General features: G+C 45.4%; 1 protein-coding gene across 1 annotated transcript in view; it reads left to right on the top strand.

Moving 5' to 3' along the window:
* Nucleotides 1–22,383, top strand: part of chd7 (chromodomain helicase DNA binding protein 7) — a 277,990-nt gene that overhangs the window by 193,997 nt on the left and 61,610 nt on the right. The window contains exons 17-24 of the mRNA XM_078540439.1: nt 2,018–2,213; nt 2,324–2,491; nt 2,612–2,791; nt 2,947–3,057; nt 3,137–3,342; nt 16,868–17,067; nt 21,126–21,285; nt 22,014–22,103. Of these exons, the coding sequence (XP_078396565.1) occupies nt 2,018–2,213; nt 2,324–2,491; nt 2,612–2,791; nt 2,947–3,057; nt 3,137–3,342; nt 16,868–17,067; nt 21,126–21,285; nt 22,014–22,103 (1,311 nt within the window). The remainder of the gene's footprint in view (nt 1–2,017; nt 2,214–2,323; nt 2,492–2,611; nt 2,792–2,946; nt 3,058–3,136; nt 3,343–16,867; nt 17,068–21,125; nt 21,286–22,013; nt 22,104–22,383) is intronic.

Genomic DNA, 22,383 nt, shown 5'->3' with positions numbered 1-22,383 from the left:
TTTGGTTATAAATTTGAGGGCTTTTAAAATTCATTTACGGGATGTGGACACCCCTGGCTCAGCCTGTCCCTAATTACCCTTGAAAAGGTGGTGGTGAGCGGTGAGCTGCCTTCTTGAACCACTGCAGTCTATGTGGTGTAGGTACACCCACAGTGCTGTTAGGGAGGGAGTTCCAGGATTTTGACCCAGCGACAGTGAAGGAACGGTGATGTAGTTCCAAGTCAGATGGTGAGTGCCTTGGAAGGGAACTTCCAGGCGGTGGTGTTCCTATGTGCCTGCTCCCCTGTCCATCTAGATGGCAGCGGTTGTGGATTTGAAAGGTGCTGCCTAAGGAGCCTTGGTGAGTTTCTGCAGTGCATCTTGTAAATGGTACACACTGCTGCCACTGTTCATTGATGGTGGAGGGAGTGAATGTTTATGGAAGGTGTGCCAATCAAGTGGGCTGCTTTGTCCTGGATGGTATCAAGCTTCTTGAGTGTTGTTGGAGCTGCACTCACCCAGGCAAGTGGAGAGTATTCTATCACAATCCTGACTTGTGCCTTGTAGATGGTGGACAGGCTTTGGGGAGTCAGGAGGTGAGTTATTTGCCACAGAATTCCTAGCCACAATAGTTATATGGCTGGTCCAATTCAGTTCCTGGTCAATGGTAACCCCCAGGATTTTGATATGATGAATTTCCAAAGATTGTATAGCTGTGCCAGTCATGAAAGAAAATCTCTGCACACCATACAAGCATAAGGAAATGTTAGACAGGAGAAGACCAACTGATCTATCTATCCTGCCTTATGTGGTTGTGGTGCATCATGCATTATAGTATAGACATTCCTTGCACACTCAGAGCTATGTAATCTCCCAGTTGAGGCAGAAAAGCAGGTTAAAAGCCCAGACCAATTGCAGAGGGGTGGAATTGGGAGAATTCCTCCCTGACCCCTTTGTGATATAAAAAAAATCCAAGAGACTACATTAACCCTGATGTATGTTAATAGTGTGCCTACCTATTGTATGATTTGATCTCTTGATTCAGTCAGAAGCAAATTCTATTCTCCCTTGAAGAAATACAATGAATCACTGTTCACCTCATGAGCTGGCAGCCTGTTCACAGGCATCGTATTCTTTTGGTAAGGAAGAACTGCCTAACATGCAACTTAGTTTTGCACTTGCATAACTTCTAAGTGTAACCCTTGGCTCTCAATCACCTATCCAGTTGAAATAAGTTGTTCATATAACACAATCTAGTCTCTGTTTCACAAACCTCGATCAAAGTGGCCGAGTCTGTACTACTTTAAAGTAAATACTCCCAGATCTTAAAGCCTATCTGGAAAGTTAAGTTTTTTTTTAAACTGGAAATCAATCTCAGATTCAACTTGAAATCAGAAATTGAATGCAAATTGGGAAAATTTAAAGATACCAGTTGATTCTGTGGACAGTACAAAATGAGGTGGATGAAATGGCAGAAGAAATTTAATAATGAGAAAGTATGAAGTACTCCATGTAGAGGGAGAACATGGGCTTATAAGTACACTTTGGTTGTCAAAATTCTTAATTGAAGTTGAAAGACATCTTTGGGTGGTGGTAGATGTGATTGTTAGTATGAGCGCTGTGGTGCTGTAACCAACAAAGCAAGCTTAGCTTTATCCAAATGAATAGGATACGAGTAGAGAATGTCATGTCAAAATAAATACTGCTGTGGCACACCTCGAGTGCGATATTTAGTTTTGATCACCAATTCAGACGGGAAACTTCTCTCGTTTTGGAGGAAGCTCTTGGGAGCCAGAAGGCTGTTCCCCACTATTGAAAGATTGGAGTCTGTCTGGCTGGCTGAGCTTCGATATGCTAAAACATATTTCTCATCCTAATTTGTTTAGTGATCTGACCATGAGATAAATGTTATGTACTAATGAAGGAGCTGGGGTTTTCTGATTGTGGTCAATATTTGCACAAATTTGGCAACTGAAAGCTTTAACTGGCTGAAAACGAGCATGCTTTGGATTTTTTATTTCTGTAAATTGTTTTCCAGACATCTGTATGAGCGTATTGATGGCCGTGTGAGGGGAAATCTTCGACAGGCAGCAATAGATCGTTTCTCTAAACCTGACTCTGATCGTTTTGTTTTCCTGCTGTGCACTCGTGCTGGGGGTTTGGGTATTAACCTCACTGCTGCAGACACTTGTATCATCTTTGATTCTGATTGGAACCCACAAAATGACCTCCAGGTGAGATTTGTCTGTTGTTTTCTATATTGACTTTGTTTTCAGTTATATTTACGGAAGGTACAGTAATTTAATATAAGATGCTGCCTACTTAAGAGTTTTCTATCCCTCAGGCTCAGGCTCGATGTCACAGAATTGGGCAAAGCAAAGCAGTGAAAGTATACAGATTAATAACCAGGAACTCTTATGAAAGAGAGATGTTTGATAAGGCAAGTCTGAAACTTGGATTGGACAAAGCTGTTCTACAGTCCATGAGTGGAAGAGAAAATAGTGCCAATGGGGTATGTGTATTTGTACATACTGTAGTCAGCTCAAATTCAGCAAATTTATCTGGCTTTTTGATTTATAAATGAATTGCGTTTAATATTGGGATCAATATTGAAATTGTGCAAAATATTCAGGTTCAGCAGCTGTCTAAGAAGGAGATTGAGGATCTTCTTAGAAAAGGAGCATATGGGGCACTGATGGATGAAGAGGATGAAGGGTCAAAATTCTGTGAGGAAGACATTGACCAGATTCTCTTGAGACGTACTCACACAATTACAATAGAATCTGAAGGAAAAGGTTCCACTTTTGCAAAGGTGACTATCTTTAACCAAGTACAAGCATGAATACATATATTGTTATATGTACACCAATGTACTCAGCATCGAGATATTTGGTAATAGTCTTTATGAAATAAATTGTACAGAATTCTCCTAACCAATGAGATTTTTTTTTGTATAAATCTCTTTAGGCCAGCTTTGTAGCTTCTGGGAATAGGACAGATATTTCCCTTGATGATCCCAACTTTTGGCAAAAGTGGGCAAAGAAAGCTGAATTGGATATTGATGCAATAAATGGAAGGGTAAGCAATATGTTGTCATGTGTATTATGTTAAAAGCATATAAATGTGTTTTTGCTCATGTGTACTTCTTCTGTTATAGAACAATTTGGTGATTGATACACCAAGAGTAAGAAAACAGACAAGACACTACAATGCTATTAAGGAAGATGAGCTAATGGAATTTTCAGATTTGGAAAGTGAGTCTGAAGAAAAGACTGGAAAGCCCCCCCGTAGACCGCAAGACAGGTCCCATGGTTATCCAAGAACCGAGTGTTTTAGAGTAGAAAAGAACCTGTTGGTGTATGGGTGAGTAAATGGCAGAACACATTTGTGTAAATTTTCTGATAACTCCCAAGTTGTACTTTATTTTCTGACTGTGAATTTACTGAGAATCCACAAAACCTGCTTCAAAAACTTTGGCGCTTCTCTTAAAGCAACGTAATTAGGAGTTCAATCAACTGTTTATCCCAATTTTCACTTTCTCCTGAGGAAATATTTTCTCTGAAGACCCAGTTGAAATTTTAAATTGCATGTGTGAATTTGAACCTGTCATTCTGTGACATGTTGCTCTAGTTCATTTTCATCAAAGATGTATGTTAGAAAAAATGTCATTTTATCATTCTCAAAGCTCAAATATGGCAGATATGTATGTATGCTGTTCCTCCTCAAATTGAGTGGTTCTCTATATATATTCTCTTATACTGGATTAAGTCTTAGGTACCTGTAAGACTACTGCCACTTTGCTTAGTTCGTATGGTGTGGAACTGAGTATGAAAGTATTGGGGGAGTGGTAGAGTAGAGCAGGCATGAAGATTGCTCATGTGACAATGGATGAGGTGTAACAAAACTTCACTTATTTGCTTGCACAATTTGGCAGTTGTATGCACTCAAGGTGCATTTAATACTGCCAAAAGTTAGCACAGTGTTAAAATTCCCTCTATTGCCCAGGTCATCCAAACATACTGCAAAATATAGTGATCTATACATGCATGGCAGGACTAGATGGTCCAATGCTCCTAACATGAGCTATAAATTTTAGGCCAAGCAGTACAAATCTAGTGTACAAAAAGCACCTTGCCCTCTCCCTCCCTTCCACCTCTCCCGCTACTTACCTGTTCCCCACTTTCTCACTCTCAACCTTCCATTCAAATGTATGAGAATATTAAAAACACAACATAAAGACCAATAGGTTCATTGAGCCTATCCCATTTAGTTGTGATTCCTTATGCATCACGATACCCACACAAAGCAATGAAATTAATGGTACTACTGGACAAATCCTCAGGGCCAGTCCGTTTACACCCCAGTGTTTTAAAAGAAGTAGATGAGAACATTTGTAGATGCCCTAACAATCTTCTAAAGCTCTCTCAATTTGGAAACCATTCCAAATTGTGCATGTCACTCCACTATCTAAGAAAGGTGAATGAGGAAAACCAAGGAACTACAGACCAGTTAACGTAACACCTGTTGAGAATTTGCTAGAGACTATAATTAAGGATAGGGTGACTGACACCTTAAATTTTCAGCTGATCAGAGAGAACCTGAATCGATTTGTGAAGGGTAGGTCATGCTTATCAAATCTGATTAAAGAGGTGACTAAAGCTGTGTGCAGGTGAATGTCTATGGACGTTTTTTATATGGACTTCCAAAAAGCATTTGATAAAGTCCCTTGTAAGAAACTTTGCAAAAGTTGAAGCACATGAAGACAAATTAGGAAATTGGCTATCCAGAAGGAGACAAATGTTACTAGTGGCATCCCACAAGGATCTGTGCCTTAATTATTTGTTTTATTCATTAACAATATAAATGATGGGATAGAAAGCCACATAACCACATCTTCTGATAACACAAAGATCGGTAGCATTGTAAGCAGTGTAAAAGAAAGTGTAAAATTACAAGAGATATTTATAATTGTAAATAGGCAAAACTTTGGCAAATGGATTTCAATATAGGCAAATGTGAGCTCATCCATTTTGTACTTTAAAACGGATACAATAGTGAAAACCTAGAAACTGTGAAGGTGCAAAGAAACTTGGAGATCCAAGTACATAGATGATTAAAATGTCATGAACAGGTACAGAAAATAATCAAAAAGGCTCATGGCCTTTACATTATGAAACCTAGAATACAAGGGGAAGGAAGTCATGTTTCAACTGTACCTTGCTGGAGCACTGAGAGTAGTTCTGGGAACCACACATTAGGAAGTATATATGTACCTTTGAGGGAGTGCAACCTAGATTTACTAGAATAATATCTGGGCTCCAATAGTTAAGCCAGAAGGAGAGATTACACAACTTAGAGTTGTATACCCTGGAATTTAGAAGGTATGGGGCTGATTTGATTGAAGATTTCAATATATCGAGAGAGAGGATAGATTGGGAGAAACTTTTGCCTCTAGTTGGGGAATTTGAGACTGGGGGGCACAATCGAAAATTACAGCCAGGCATTACAGGAGACAAACTAGAAAACACTCCCTCAAGAATAGGGTAATAGAAATTTGGAACATGCTTCCACATGTAACAGTTAATTCTGGCTTGATAGTTAATTTTAAAACTGAGAAGGATAGGTTTTTGTTTGCCAGAGTTGTTAGGTAATATGGGGCAAAGGCAGATCTGTTCGGTCACAGATCAGCATAATCTCACTGGCAGAATAGGCTCAAGGAGCTAAATGGCCTACTCCTCTTTTGTTTCCATGTATTAGGTTGGGAGAGGAGAAAATCAGATAAACCAACTAGGGGAACTAGAAGATTGCTGTTTGGACCCTTTAGGTGATCAAAACTTGTTGAGGGGACCACATTGACCCTGATGTATGCTATGGTTTGATCACTACCCCAGCCAGAAACCAGTCGAACTAACTCATTTAAAGTATACAGCAAATCAGTGATAACCATAAGTTGACTACTGTCCCACTGGTCTGCTGTTATCTTGGGCCAGGATTTTTACCATGTTGGGCAAGCGCTGTGGGTGGGCCGGGTAGCAGTAGTGAAGCTGACCGCTGCCCGCGATCGGGCCCTGACATTGATTTCACACTGGCTAGCCAATAAATGGCCAGCCAGCATGCAACACATGCTGCAGCGCTCAGTGCTGCCGGGGTGGGGGTTGGAGGGGGGCAAGCACCGAAGTTCGCACAAAGAGCGCAAGTGCGAGCAATGAAAGCTCCCTGAGGCACAAAGCTGCCTCGGAGCTGAAGATTTAAAAACACAAAAAAGAATTACAACTGTTAAAAACATGTCCTGTCATGTGACTCTGTCACATGAGCAGGGACATGTTATGAATGAAATTTAAAATTCTTTATTGAATTTTTAAGTGTTGTTGGAAACCTCATCCCACCTGTGGATGAGGTTTCCTAAAAAACCCAAAGGCCATTTGGCCTTTTTGCCTGCCCACCAACTGTAAGGTTGGACAGGTAGTGAAAAATTTCAGTTGATCATTACTTTAATGGCCCTAATAGGCCTGTTAATTGTCAGCGGGCGCGCTGCTGACTTTAGTGCGCACCAGCCAACCAAAATATCACGCATCATTTTACTCTCAAGCACCTGCCCGCTCTGCGCAAATTTCTGTCCTTGGAAAAGAACCACCTAATATTCAACCCAGTTCCACTCTTAGGCAGCTTGTAAATGTGACCACTTCTACTCTAATCTATCCAGTTGCTATAATTGTAAACACACACTACTTCCTTCGTTATTTTATAAACCTTGGATCAAATCATCTTTCAGTCTAAGTTTTTTACCATGTACAGATCCAGCTCTTTAAACCTATCTGGATAACTAAAACATTTTAAATTAGTAATCAAGCTTGTGGCCCTCTGCACCCTTTTGAAGGTTTCAGTACCCCACAAAGGGACCAAAGGTCGATGCTGTATTCGAACTGAGGCTAAGTGTAGTACAAGGACAAAGTGGTAAGTTTTGTTTTGTAGTGAATTGACCTGTGAATACAACCCAAAATGAAGTTTGCTTTGGCTATAGCTTCACAGCACCAACCATGAATCATGCTTGCTTGGAAAGGCAGACAGGGAAAGCTTGGTGAGCAGACTGCCTGTGTGAATTGAGAGAACAAGAGATGGGGAAGAATATCTCCATGAATAGGAGGATGGAAAAGTGCTTCAGTATCACTGTGACAATTCTTGAAACAAATTTAAAATAGTTTAACAATCTAATTTAGCCCAAATCCCTGCATATGCCCACAGAAATGTTTCTTAAGAGATGGGGAATAATTCCTCCCATTTTTGCCACAATCTCCAACTATTTAATTTGTTAGATGTACCTGCAGTTTATGACACCTGTACCAAACTGCATTATGTATACCTGCTTCAGGGCTGTTTTAAAACTGTCAGTTTTACTGTAGCTTGTTTCAAGGAAAGGCGGTCATTGATGCTTTAAAGGTTGGTAATAATGTAATGTTACACTGGAACCTAGATTTTCTGTTACTTGCTGGCAGTGGGCAAAAACAAAGCTGCTATTTTGGGGCTCACAAGGAATAATTTTGCAGTAGAAATGCACCAAAATTGCAGAACGAAATTAGTGGTTTGAGAACTGAAGAAACATCATATCTCTGAATCTCATGAAAACCCATATCTTTTCTATCACATTGCTAAAGCAACTAATCACAGTTTTTTTCAGAGGATCTATACAGTAAGCTTGGTCTCTTCCTGGTTAGCAAATTTCACATCCCCAATGCTAGATCAGAGGAACACCTTTTAATACAGTAGATAGATATTCCAAGGCACTTTACAGAAGCAGATTGGACAGTCAACAGTAGTAGAAGAATTTGACTATGCTGTCAGTAGCCAACTCTAAGAGGTAGGTGTTGAAGTTTTTCAAGATAGACGAGTGGATGGATTTAGAGTGAGCATTGAGTCTGGCCCCCAAAACTTAGGGCAAATTGGAGCAGGAAGGTTGATGCAATAAATAAAAGAAGCATATACAACATACATCCATATATGGGGTTAGAGAAGATAGCAAAAGTGCTATAGTGCATGGTGGAGACAAGACAAGTGGTGAGGCAACCCTATGATTCATTGGCATGCATGTGGAAATTGACAGTGTATTTTTGGATAATGTTGCCAAGTTGCACCAGGCAAATGAGAATTGGGGGGCAGTGCCAAGGGGTTACCAGTGATAATAGTACAGGAATGGAAAGAGAAGCAATTCCAGGTGATTCTATTGGCCACGACTGAACAGATGAAAATAGGAACTAGACAGTCTCACCCAGCTGGACATTGGTGGAGAGACATTGGAGGAGGGCGTGGTTAACTGTCAAATGCTGCCAACAGGTCGAGGAGGACATGGAGGGGATAGGTTATCTTTGTCACAGTCACATAGGACGTGATTTGTGACTTAGGTGGGAGCTATTTCAGTATTGTCGTACTGTTGGAGTGATTCACACAGGGAGTGCCCAGAAAGATTGGGACATTTTTGGCAAGCAGCAACAGGTTCAAGGACTTTGGAAAGGAAAGGCAGGTTGGAGGTGAGTTGGTGCTTAGCAAGGAGGAAAGGGTCAAGGGTTAGTTTTTTTGAGGAAAGTGGTGATGACAGCAGGTCTGAAAGAGAGAATCGTTAACAATGTCAACCAACAAGGAAGCCAGGAAGTAAGTTTTTGTCAGCAGTTTAGTGCAGGCCTGTCCAACCTCTCTCTCTCTCTCTCGCGCACAAACACTCCGATACGCACACAAACACACCCCCCTCCCTCTCTCTCGCGCATGCGTGCAGACACTCGCACACGCGCGCAGGCACTCTCACATTCCCATGCACCCTTTCCCGCGAACTAACACACGCACCCTCGTGTACACGCAGACTTTTGCTCTCGCATACTGTCGCTCTCACGCATACATATATCCCACATACACGGGGGGGGCGCGCGCACACACTCTCTCCCTCTCCCCCCCTCTCATATGCACGGGCGCGCACGCTCTCTCCCTCTCGCACACGGGAGCGCATGCACTGTCACTCTCCACATGCGCGCAGATACTCCTCGTATACAGTCTCTCTCTCTCTCTCCCCCACCCCTCACATACTCTCTCAGTCACACACACTCCACATGTACGCATGTAAACTCGCACGCTGACACACACACTCTCCTTGTACACAAACACTCTAGTGTGTCCCTCCTACACGCGGGCCTCTTGTGCGCCTGTGCGCTCTCACACATTCCCACCCACCTTCGCCCACTCGTGCGCACACCTACACTCCCACATACCTGCGCCCTCTTGGGTGTCCGTGCACACACACCCACCCACCTGCGCACACTCCCATCCAACTGCCTGAACACTCCAACCTACCCATGACCCCTCATGTGCATGTGCACACACTCCTTCTCACCCATGCCCTCTTGTGTGCACACGCACACACTCTCACACATATACTCCCACTCACCCACACGTTCTCGAGTTTACACACACACCTCCTGTCTCACACATGCACGCTAGTCCTCACTCCTGCGCTCTCGTCTGCTCGCATTCTCACGCTCGCCTGCCCAACCCCTCGACAGCCCCCGTGTACAGTCCCAAACTCTCATACGCTCTTACACATCCTTGTATGCACACATCCCTTTCGCGTGTGCGCACACACTCACTCTCGCACCCCTCGTGTACACATACTCACTCTCTCTCTCACACAAGCATACTCACACACTCTCATGCCCCTCGTACACATGCAATCACACCCAGATGTGCTAAACTAAAGAGTAGATACAAAGCAAGAGACGTGAGTATTAATATGGGAAATAACAGACTGTGACAGGAAGGGGTGGAGAGTACAATTCTAAGAGTAAATCAGCAGGTAAGGCTAGATGCTACAAAAATAAAAGGACAAAATTAAAGGCTCTGCTTCTAAACCCACGTAGCATTCAAAACAAAACAGATGAACTGATAGCGCAAATAGAAATAAATAAGTACATTATGATAGCCATTACTGAAACATGTCTACAGGATGACATAGATTGGGACCTGAATATTGATGGGTACTTGATATTTAGGAAGGACAGGAAGTTATGAAAAGTTGGCGAGGTGGCTCTGTTAATTAATGATGGTATTAGCACTTTAGAGAGGGGTGACCTAAGTTCAAGAAACCAGGATTCAGAAGTGGTTTGTGTTGAGATGAGGAATGATAAAGGCAAGAAGTCACTTGTGGGAGTGGTGTAGAGGCCCCCTAATTGTAACTACACAGTAGGACAGACTATAAAAGAAGAGACAATGGAAGCTTGCCAGGGAGGTACAACAATAAGCATGGAGAATTTTTATCTACATATAGACTGTAAAAGTCAGATGGGCAAATATAACGTAGATGAGATCATAGAATGGTTTCGGGATAGTTTCTTAGAACAGCACGTCCCAGAGCCGACCAGGGAGCAGCTATGCTAGACTTGGTATTGAGCAACAAGGTAGGATTAATTAATAACCTCCTAGTGAAGGCACCCCTAGGTAGCAGAGATCATTGAATTTTACGTTCATTTTGAAGGAGAAACGAGTGCATCCAAGACTTGTATTTTAGACTTAAATAAGGACAATTATGAGGGCATGAAGCAGAGCTAGCTAAAGTGAACTGGCAAATGAGGTTAAGGGATATGTCAATAGCAGTTCAGTGACAGACATTTGAAGGGATATTTCAGAATGCACAATATATATATTCCAATGAGAAAGAAAAATTCCAAGGGGAGGGTCCACCATCCGTGGATAACTGAAAAGTTCAAGCAGCATCAAACTTAAAGAAAAATTATATAATTACGCGATGACAGGTGGCAGGTCAGAAGATTGGAAAGAATATAAAGAACAGCAAAGAATGACAAAAAGATTAATAAGGAGGGAAAAATTAGAGTTTGAGAGAAAGCTAGCTAGTAATATAAAGACGAATACTAAGAGTTTCTGCAGATATTTAAATAAGAAAAGAGTTAACAAAGCGAGCATTGGCCCTTTAGAGAGTGTGTCTGGGGAATTGATAATGGAAAGTAGGGAGATGGCAGATGAATTAAACAAGCATTTTGCTTCATAGAGGACGCAGGTAACATCCCAGAAACAGCTGTAAATCAGGAAATAGAAGGGAGGGAGGAACTCGGGGAAAATTACAATCACCAGGAAAGTGGTATTGAGCTAATTGTTGGGGCTGCGGGCTGACAAATCCCCAGGTCTGGATGGACTTCACCCTAAGTTCTTAAAAGAAGTGACTGGTGAAATAGTTGATGCACTGGTTTTAATTTTCCAAAATTCCCTAGATTTGGGGTTCCATTAGATTGGAAAATAGCAAATAAAACTCCTTTATTCAAAAAGGGAGGGAGACAGAAAGGAGGAAACTACCAGCCAGCTAGCCTAACATCTGTCTTAGGGAAAATGTTAGAAGTTATTATTGAAGATGTTATAGCAAGGCACTTAGAAAAATTCAAGGCAATCAGGCAGAGTCAACATGGTTTTGTGAAATGGATATTATGTTTAACCAGTTTATTGGAGTTCTTTGAAGGAGTCACATGTGCTATGGATAAAGGAGAACCGGTGGATGTACTGTACTTAGATGTCCAGAAGGCATTTGATGAAGTGCCTCATCAAAGGTTATTGCAGAAAATAAAAGCTCATGGTGTAGGGGGTAACATATTGGCATGGATAGAAGATTGGTTAGCTAACAGGAAGCAGAGTTGGCATAAATGCATCTTTTTCTGATTGGCAGGATGTGACGAGTGGTGTGCCACAGGGATCACTGCTGGGCCTCAACTTCTTACAATTTATATAAATGACTTGGATGAAGGGACCGAAGGAATGGTTGCTAAATTTGCTGATGACACAAAGATAGGTAGGAAAATAAATTGTGATGAGGATGTAAGGAGGCTACAAAGTTACATAGGTTAAGTGAGTGGGCAAAGATCTGGCAAATGGAGTATAATTTGGGCAAATGTGAAATTGTTCATTTTGGCAGAAAGAATAGAAAATAAGCTTATTATCTAAATGGTGAGAGGTTGAGGAGCTCTGAGACTGAGGGATCTGAGTGTCCTGGTGCATGAATTACAAAAGGTTAGTATGCAGGTACAGTAGGTAATCAGGAAAGCTAATAGCATGTTATCATTTATTGTGAGGGGAATTGATTACAAGAGTAGAGAGGTTATGGTTTAGTTGTACAGGGCATTGGTGAGACCACATCTGGAGTATTGTGTATAGTATAGCTCTCTTTATTTAATGAAAGATGTAAATGCGTTAGAAGCAGTTCAGCAGTTGGGTTTACTAGACTAATACCAGAAATTGGTGGGCTGCCCTTTGAGGAAAGGCTGGACAGGTTAGGCTTGAATCCACTGGAATTTAGTAGAGTAAGAGGTGGCTTAATTGAAACAAGGGGTCTTGACAGGGTGCATGTGGAGAGGATGTTTCCTCTTGTGTGAGAATCTAGAACTAGGGATTACTTTTTAAATATAAGGGGTTGCTGATTTAAGCGAGAGATGAGAAATTGTTTCTCTCAGAGGCTAGTGAGTCTTTGGAACACTCGTCCTCAAAAATATTTTTAAGGCAGAGCTAGATAGATTCTTGATTAACAAGGGGGTGAAGGGTTATCAGGGGTAGGCAAGAATGTGGGGTTGAGGTTACATTTAGAACAGTCATAATCTTATTGAATAGCAGAGCAGGCTCAAGGGGCCGAGTGGCCGACATCGCCTAATTCGTATGTTCACTGTTTCCCATGCACACGCTCTCACCCCCATACGTGCACACACGCAAATACACTCTCTCTCTCGCACACCGCCGGCCCCCACACACAACACCCACCCCCCACATATTCACACCACTATATATATACCCCACACACCCACACCCGTGCACACCCGCCCGCCCCTCGGGTACGCCTGACCCTCGGCCACCCCACGCCCCCCCACCCCTCCCCACAAGCGCACGCCCCCCCCCAACACCTCCCCACAATCCCCCTTGTCCTCCCTCAACCCCGCCCCACCCTCCACCATCCCAATCGCCCTTGTTTGCCCGCCCTGCCTCATCCTGCTCACCCTGCCCCCCCAAGCACCTCGCCCTCCCCCACAGCACCCTCGCCCTCCCATACCCATTTCGCCTTTCTCCCCCCCCCCCCCCCTCCGCCTCGCCCCTCATCCCCCTTGCCGTCTCCCTCACTGTCCCTCGCCCTCTCCCCACGAGCCCCCTGCCCTCCCCCAATCCCCCTTGTCCACTCCCTCCTCCGTCCCCACCCGCCTCCTTCCCTCTCACCCTGGCCCTCCCCCCCAATCCCGCTTGTCCTCACCCCACCACCCCATCCCGCCCGCCCTGCCTCCCCATCCCGCCCTCCCCGACCCCGCTCGCCCTCACTCCCTCCCCCGTCCCCACCGCCCGCCCGCTCGCTCTGCCCTCCCCCGGCCCCACCGCCCTCCCTGCCCCGCCCCCACCTCCCACCCTGCCCTGCCCGACCCCCTCGGCCCGCTCGCCCTCCTCTGTCCCTCCCCCCGCACGTCCTCCCCATCCCACTCGCTTTCCCCCAACCATCCTGCTCACCCCCCCCCCCCCCCCCCAAATCCCTCCCTCCCACTTTCCCTCACCCATCCCGCTCGCCCTCCAGCCGCCCTCCCTCCACTATCCCCATCGCCCCCGCCCCCCTCATCCTGCCTGTCTCTCCCCCCCCCGCTCGCCCTCCCCCCTCCCTGCTCGCCCTCCCCCCTCCCTGCTCGCCCTCCCTGCTCGCCCTCCCCCCTCCCTGCTCGCCCTCCCCCCTCCCTGCTCGCCCTCCCCCCTCCCTGCTCGCCCTCCCCCCTCCCTGCTCGCCCTCCCCCCTCCCTGCTCGCCCTCCCCCCTCCCTGCTCGCCCTCCCCCCTCCCTGCTCGCCCTCCCCCCTCCCTGCTCGCCCTCCCCCCTCCCTGCTCGCCCTCCCCCCTCCCTGCTCGCCCTCCCCCCTCCCTGCTCGCCCTCCCCCCTCCCTGCTCGCCCTCCCCCCTCCCTGCTCGCCCTCCCCCACCCTGCTCACCCTCCCTCGCCCTCCCTCCCCCGCCCTGCTCTCTCGCCCTCCCTCCCCCGCCCTGCTCTCTCGCCCTCCCTCCCCCGCCCTGCTCTCTCGCCCTCCCCCTCCCTGCTCGCCCTCCCCCTCCCTGCTCGCCCTCCCCCTCCCTGCTCGCCCTCCCCCTCCCTGCTCGCCCTCCCCCTCCCTGCTCGCCCTCCCCCTCCCTGCTCGCCCTCCCCCTCCCTGCTCGCCCTCCCCCTCCCTGCTCGCCCTCCCCCTCCCTGCTCGCCCTCCCCCTCCCTGCTCGCCCTCCCCCTCCCTGCTCGCCCTCCCCCTCCCTGCTCGCCCTCCCCCTCCCTGCTCGCCCTCCCCCTCCCTGCTCGCCCTCCCCCTCCCTGCTCGCCCTCCCCCTCCCTGCTCGCCCTCCCCCTCCCTGCTCGCCCTCCCCCTCCCTGCTCGCCCTCCCCCTCCCTGCTCGCCCTCCCCCTCCCTGCTCGCCCTCCCCCTCCCTGCTCGCCCTCCCCCTCCCTGCTCGCCCTCCCCCTCCCTGCTCGCCCTCCCCCTCCCTGCTCGCCCTCCCCCTCCCTGCTCGCCCTCCCCCTCCCTGCTCGCCCTCCCCCTCCCTGCTCGCCCTCCCCCTCCCTGCTCGCCCTCCCCCTCCCTGCTCGCCCTCCCCCTCCCTGCTCGCCCTCCCCCTCCCTGCTCGCCCTCCCCCTCCCTGCTCGCCCTCCCCCTCCCTGCTCGCCCTCCCCCTCCCTGCTCGCCCTCCCCCTCCCTGCTCGCCCTCCCCCTCCCTGCTCGCCCTCCCCCTCCCTGCTCGCCCTCCCCCTCCCTGCTCGCCCTCCCCCTCCCTGCTCGCCCTCCCCCTCCCTGCTCGCCCTCCCCCTCCCTGCTCGCCCTCCCCCTCCCTGCTCGCCCTCCCCCTCCCTGCTCGCCCTCCCCCTCCCTGCTCGCCCTCCCCCCTCCCTGCTCGCCCTCCCCCCTCCCTGCTCGCCCTCCCCCCTCCCTGCTCGCCCTCCCCCCTCCCTGCTCTCCCTCCCCCGCCCTGCTCGCCCTCCCCCTCCCTGCTCACCCTCCCTGCTCAGCCTCCCCCTCCCTGCTCTCCCGCCCTGCTCGCCCTCCCTCCCCCGCCCTGCTCGCCCTCCCTCCCCCGCCCTGCTCGCCCTCCCTCCCCCGCCCTGCTCGCCCTCCCTCCCCCGCCCTGCTCGCCCTCCCTCCCCCGCCCTGCTCGCCCTCCCTCCCCCGCCCTGCTCGCCCTCCCTCCCCCGCCCTGCTCGCCCTCCCTCCCCCGCCCTGCTCGCCCTCCCTCCCCCGCCCTGCTCGCCCTCCCTCCCCCGCCCTGCTCGCCCTCCCTCCCCCGCCCTGCTCGCCCTCCCTCCCCCGCCCTGCTCGCCCTCCCTCCCCCGCCCTGCTCGCCCTCCCTCCCCCGCCCTGCTCTCCCCCCCATCGGCTTTCCCCCATCCCGCCCACCTCCCTCCCGCCACCCCCCGCACACCCACTCACCCCGCCGCACACCCACTCACCCCGCCGCACACCACTGCCAGCCCGTCTCCCTCCCCCACCCACCGTCCCACGCCACCGTCAACCTGGCCATCTGCAACCACGCACCCACCCGCCCAACCTCCTTACACAGCACAAGGAGCTGTAGAAATGTTGATAAGCAGCCTGAGGAAGAAGGGGGACAACAGGGGAGCGAATCCAAAGATAGTCAGTTATGAAGCAGGTGTTGGGGTCTCAAGCAGCTTCCTGCACCCCTCCCCCCACCCATTTTGTGGGCAGACAGATGTACAGTCAAATGAACTACTTTGACAAATATACTGCTGATCTCAATTCCAACTGGATCTCACGCCAAATGTTTTGTGCATCTGCCACTGACATGCAACGTTGATCACTGGGCATCAATTTGACACGAGTATTTGCACCAGCTCAATCCGCTCTTGCACGTGAGAGAACATAATATTCTGCTTAGAAAAGAACCCAAGAATCTGTGCGGATCTTGTAAATGGGACAAGATATTTAACTAGTTTTCATGCTATGCAGTGTGGACATTGCCATCTTTAAACTGCAACATTTTTGCAAGGCTTAATTGTTATGTGGTGGGCCCAATGTACCCTTGTACTTTAAAAGCAAGAAACGTTGTAATTCTGCAGGTGTACTATACCAAGTGATCAATTGTACAATTATTGGCCCAATTCATACTTCGCTTTAGACTGGTATAGACTGGTGTTACTCTGTCATTTTTTGGTCATAGAAACTTGACATTTGTGTTGGACAATAGGTTCATAGGAAATGAAACAAATTGGGCAAACAAATTCATGGGAAGGTTTATTCAGATAAAATTAACTTCACATCAACCAGACAAAGCTTATGTTAAGCTTATCATGTAAATTGGGTTGGAGGTTGCAGATTGAAGCCTTACTGTGGATGTGAATGAGCACACAAGCACACTGGCACCCCAGGCCGGTATGAATGGAGCGTTGTGGTGTCAAAGGTACCATATGTCAGAGAAATGTTAAATCGAGACCCCATGCTACACAGATTGACGTTTAAAAAAAAATCTCGTGCTATTTGAAGAGGTGCTGCCTCCTCATCCTGTCTCTTTATCCTGTCTCTTTCTCCCTGTCCCTCCCCCTCCTCCCCTCCCTCTCTTCTCTCTCCTTCCCCTCTGCCTCAGTGTCCCCTGGTCCGCCACCCTCCCTCAATTTCTCTTCTTGCTTGTTCTTCTCCCCATTCCTTCCTCCCCCTGGTGCCTTTTACCCTTGCTCACCATGTTTTCTTTCCCTTTCCCTCTGGCTTTCTCTTTCAAAATAGCTGCTTTTATCAGCAAAATTGGCCTAGATATCTGGCTATATGTATAAGCTAACTATTGAATTTCAAAGATTTCACAAAAGTTTACTTGACTAAAGCTATCGCTACATTTTTTACCCTTAGTTGGGGCCGATGGAGTGATATACTGTCACATGGGCGTTTTAAACGACAGTTGACAGAACACGATGTGGAGACCATCTGCCGTACTATCCTTGTGTACTGCTTGAACCATTACAGAGGAGATGAAAAGATCAAAGGATTTATATGGGATCTGATTACTCCTACTGAGGATGGACAGACTCGAGCTCTGCAAAACCACTCGGGTATTTTTGAATTCTTTACTATAACAATGTTTTATTGATATGCAAAGGAAAAATTAAGTGCAATTTTCTCTGTGTCCTGAAACAGTGAAAACAATATGCCGATGAGTAAAAATAATTGGAAGCTTTAAGTATGATTGAATACAAATGATAGAAGATGTCATTTTGTAAATTTCAGCAAAGGCAACATAATTACATAGGAACAGGAGAAGGCCATTTAGACTCTTGAGCCTGTTTTGGCTGACATTCACTGTCAGATCATAGCTGATCTCTTCCTCAATTTCATTCACCCGCCTTTGATTCATCTCCCTTGATATCCTTACCTAACAAAAAGCCATTGATTTTAGTCTTGAAAATCTGACTTGACCCAGTATCCACAATATTTTGGGGTAGGAGCCCAGATTTCCACCACTTTTAGTGTAAAAATAGGTGCTTTCTCATTTCGCTCCTAAATAGCTTATCTCTAATTTTAATATCGCACCCGCTTGTTCTGAATTCCCCCACAAATGGAACTAGTTTCTCTGTACCTAACCTCTCAAATCTCCTCTTAATTTTAAAGACCTAGATTAGATTATCCCCCTCACGCTTAGTTAAGAGAATACAAACTACTTTATGCATCCTTCAAATCTTGGTATAATGATAAATCCATGCTGTATGTTCTTCCAAGGTCAATATATATTTCTTGAGGTTCAGTGACCAAAACGGAACACAGTATTCCAGATGGGGCCTGACCAAGCATCACTTGAAACACCACTTCTAGATTCTAATCAAAATCCTTTTAAAAGAAAGACTAGCATTCCATTGCCTTATTGATTACATTTTTGTACCTGTACGCCATCTATTAGAGGTTTATGGATATGGACAGGCAAATCTCTTTGCTTCTCCACAGTTACTGATCTTGCCATTAAACAATTCTAATTTGTCTTTTTCTGATCCAAGGTGGATGACTTCGCATTTTCCCCACATTGAATACTGCACAGTCCTGACCTCTGTATAGAAAAAGGATATAGAAGCAAAGGAAATGCAGCAAAAAAAATAAGGGTTATACCAGAACTGAGGGGTTATAACTATCAGGTCAGACTGAACAGATTGGGGAAAAGAGAGGCTGAGGGGTAATTTTACAGAGGTCTTTAAAACTACGGGTTTGGTGGGGTAGATGTCGAGAATATTTTTCCACTGGTGTAGAGACCTAAGCTAGGGCCATAAATAAAAAGCTTGCAATAAACCCAATAATAAATTTAGGTGAAACTCCTTTACCCATCTGGGTATTTCATTCAGCTTTGGTCACTAAACTTCAGGTAATATACCTCGACCTTGGAGAGGGGGTGCAGCATGGATTCATCAGAAATGTATCTTAAAAGGTTTAAATCACAAGGACAGGATGCATAAAATTGGTTTCTTTTCTCTCGGGTTGAGAACGTTGAGGCCTTAAACAATCGAGGGATTCAATTAAACATTGTGAAGACAGAAACCATTATTTTCAGGCCCTGCCAAATCTCCATTCACTGGCCACTGACCCCATCCTACTCTCTAGCAACTTCCTGAGGCTAAACCAGACTTCGCAACCTTGGTGTCATATTTGATCTGGAGATGACCCTCTGACCACACATTTACAGTATCACGAAGACGGCCTGTTTTTAAGTCTAACATTGTCCAACTCTGCTCTGCCTGAGTTCAACTGCTGCTGAAGCCCTCATTAGTTAGCCCTAGACTTAATTATTCCAGTGCATTCCTGGTCAATCTCGGTAAACTCATTCTGCTGTGTTCTAACTCTCACCATGTCCTGTGCACCTACCACCCCTGCACTTGCACTGCACTTTCAGCAACACCTCAATTTTAAAACTATAATCCTTGTTTTCAAATTCCTCTGTGGTTTTGCCCTTCTCACCTCTGTAACCACCTACAGCTCTCCAACCCTCATCTGACCTCCTCCAATTCTGGCCTCTTGAGTATCCCCGTTTTTAATTGCTCCACCATTGGCTGTCGTACCTTTAACTGCATAGACACTAAGCTCTGTGATGCCCTCCTTAAACCTCCCCTTCTGTCTACCTCTCTTTCCTCCTTTTAAAGCAATCCTTGAAACATACCTCTGATCAAATGTTTGATCATTTGCCCTAATATCTCCCACGTGGTTTGCTGTTGAATTTTGTTTTATAACACTCCTGTGAAGTGCCTTGGGGATGTTTTACTATGTTAAAGATGCTATATAAATACAAGTTGTTGAGGGTGGTTCGAATATGGAACTTGGAGCGGTTGAAGTGAGTGGCATTGATGCATTTAAACAGAGGCTGATGATGTATGATGATGATGGAAAAAGGAATAGAAGGATATACTGATATGGTTAGATGAAGTAGGGTGGGATGAGGTGAGTGTGGAGCATAAATGCTGGTTTGGACCGGCTGGGCCGAATTGTCTTTTTTTGTGCTGTAAATTCTTTGTAACTCCATCTGCCATAGTTAGCTGACAGGAGCATTTTCTTAATACTAAAGAAATTTAACTAACTGATAACCTTAATTATTAACTTCAAAGCCAGATTCTTTTGGTATAGCTGAATGTAAAAATAAAATTTAACTATTGTAATCTACACGTGGTAGAATTAATCAGCAGCAGGCATATCCCTAAATCAAATCAGGCCGCTCACATGTCATTGTTTTAAATGCAATTACCAAAAGCCATCACTATAAGCCCAAGTATACTGTAAATTGTTGAGATGTTCAGATTATCTACAATTTAAGCAGCCTGGGAACTGAGTGGAAGCAGTCAAGGACTGGACCATGCCTCTTCACTTCCAAGGAAAATTGCAAGGAGTCAAATGAGGGTTTTTTTGGTGAAAAATTCTGGCTTTATTTAATTAATAATAAAAATTAAGCTTGCCTTAACCATAACTGAATACTGTCTCTGTTTAATTAACTACTTTTATGATAATTCTGAAATGCTAGTTTACAGGCCTATTACTACATACTTCTATACAACTTATAAAGTGCCTTTAATGAAATGAAACATCTCAAGGCACTTCACAGGAGCAAATCAAAATATGACACATGAGGAAATATTAGGTCAGATGATCAAAGCTGTTATTAGAAATTAGTCTTCTAGTCCCGTTCCCCATTCCAAACTCTGTTTCAATTTCACTTAAAATGTATTTTCATTAAAATTTTGTTTACTTGACAGCCTGCTCTTAATTTAAAATTTATTTCCATAGATTTATTTCTCTGAGGCCTATTCCGTAACCCTGCTAAATCTCCTGGGCTCCTCAGTTTTGGACTCACTCCTTTCTAAGTTTGGGCTTTGCAGAACAATATGGGACTGCCTCTCTGCTGCTGCCCTTCCTGACTCTTGTCACTGAAAAGCGCTATTTCGATTGTTGGCTGTCAATTAAATTATAATATTTCTCAGGCAATCATATCCTTCCCAGCAAGTTTCAGGTGCTTTTTGTTTTCAGTTGGACGGGCACATTTGGAGGGATGAGGTAGAACAAAGAGAGAGCAGGGGACAGAGGGAAGAAAATCGAAGACAAATGTTGAGAAAAGATAGGGACACCAAGACGGAGATAATTATCAATGGGGAAAAAAGCAAGAGATAGCATGAGATTCCCACCATAATGGACAGAAATGGGTAGAAGGAGAGAGCTTAAGAACAGGTAAGAGAAATAAAAAGGTGAGAGAAATCAACAGGACAGAGATGAAGGTCAATGCAGACCGATGTTATAAGACAGAGATCAGGCAGACAGATCTCAAAGGCATAAAGGAGAGACAATCAAATCAGATAAATATTACAACTGACTTGTACATCTGGTGATGAGGTGAGAGATCCGATCAAGAAATGAACACGTTACAGGCAGAATGATGGATGAACAAAAATCAGAGGTTTAATCATGAATAATGGTACAGGAAACATATTAGTTTATGAAACAGTGAAGATTAAAATATGATTGTGATTTATTTTGTCTCTGGAATTTGAAAATTATTAGTTATTGTTTGTGCAGTATTTGATTAAAGGTTTGAGGCTGATTTATCCATTTTCTGAGCTAATAATTGTTTATATTTTTGCTTAACCAATAGGTTTGTCTGCACCAGTGCCTAGAGGGAGGAAAGGAAAGAAAGTTAAAAGCCAGTCCACTCAACCATTCATGAAAAATGCAGATTGGCTAGTGAACTGCAACCCAGATATTTTGCTGCATGATGATGGATACAAGAAACACCTGAAACACCACTGCAACAAGTGAGTTGAACCATAGCCCTATTATAAACTTTGCAAGCAGAATAAATGTCAAGTTCAAGTAAGGAACTCAGAAATTTCCCATTTATTTTTCTAAACTTGACAGTTCAAGGCATTTTGCTCATACTTGTATACAATTCATATGTATTTATGGTTAAAAAGTGTTTTCATATTTAGGGTACATTAAATTTCTGCTTGAAAAGCCTTGTTTTCAATAAAAGGTGTAAAATAGGCCATTGTTTGTAGTGAGACATTTGAAATTAGATTTTGCATATCTATCTTTTTCAGCTACTAATGTGGCTGCTCATTATTCTAAACATAAAGCTGCTTCAGAAGATAGTAAGCAACAGCTGAGGAAATTGCATGAGATAATGGAGCAGAACGCCTACTGCAAGCCATCTGCTCAGTTGTTTACAAACTTACTTGAACACTTCAGAAGCACTGGCAACGTACACGTTAAACTTCACAAACTGAATTAGGCATCACTGAATGAAATGTGTCTGGGCTGCACTGCACTGTGCTCAGTATGTTGAAAGTGGTTGCCAAGCATGGCTGTTGAAAGCCAGCAGAAAGCACCACACAGAGGTGATTATATGCCACCATCTGTCATGTTTCAAGCCTACCATACAGCATAGCTAATCAGCCTTGGCAGAATGATGGATGAACAGAAGCAGCTGCCAAAAGCTAGTGTTGGCAAACAGTACTAATGTTAGAACTTTCTTCCTCTACAGAGTCCTGCTGCGGGTACGGATGCTGTATTATTTGAGGCAGGAAGTGATAGGAGATGTAGCAGAAAAGATATTTGATGGTGCAGATGCAAGGTCAGTGGAATATCTTTACTGTGGTTTTTGGGGAAGTTATATAGATGAATAGAAAATCATTTCTTATAAAGTTAAAATATTTTCCCATGGTTGGTTTTATTTAAAATAAGATTTCTCAATATTTGTAAATAAACATTTTGATTTGAATCTGATATCCCATCCAACTTGAAGACTGTAATAAATTAAGATCCTACTGAAAACAGGTACAGACTGATAGATGAGCTCAGTTTGTGTTCATCTATATAGTTACTAGCTAAAGGTTAGGTAATTTTTAAATGAC

Source organism: Cetorhinus maximus, chromosome 4, assembly GCF_964194155.1.
Source record: "Cetorhinus maximus chromosome 4, sCetMax3.hap1.1, whole genome shotgun sequence".
NCBI lineage: Eukaryota > Metazoa > Chordata > Chondrichthyes > Lamniformes > Cetorhinidae > Cetorhinus > Cetorhinus maximus.
The sequence above is the reverse complement of the archived record's forward strand: the minus strand, read 5'-3'. Positions and strand labels throughout refer to the sequence as shown.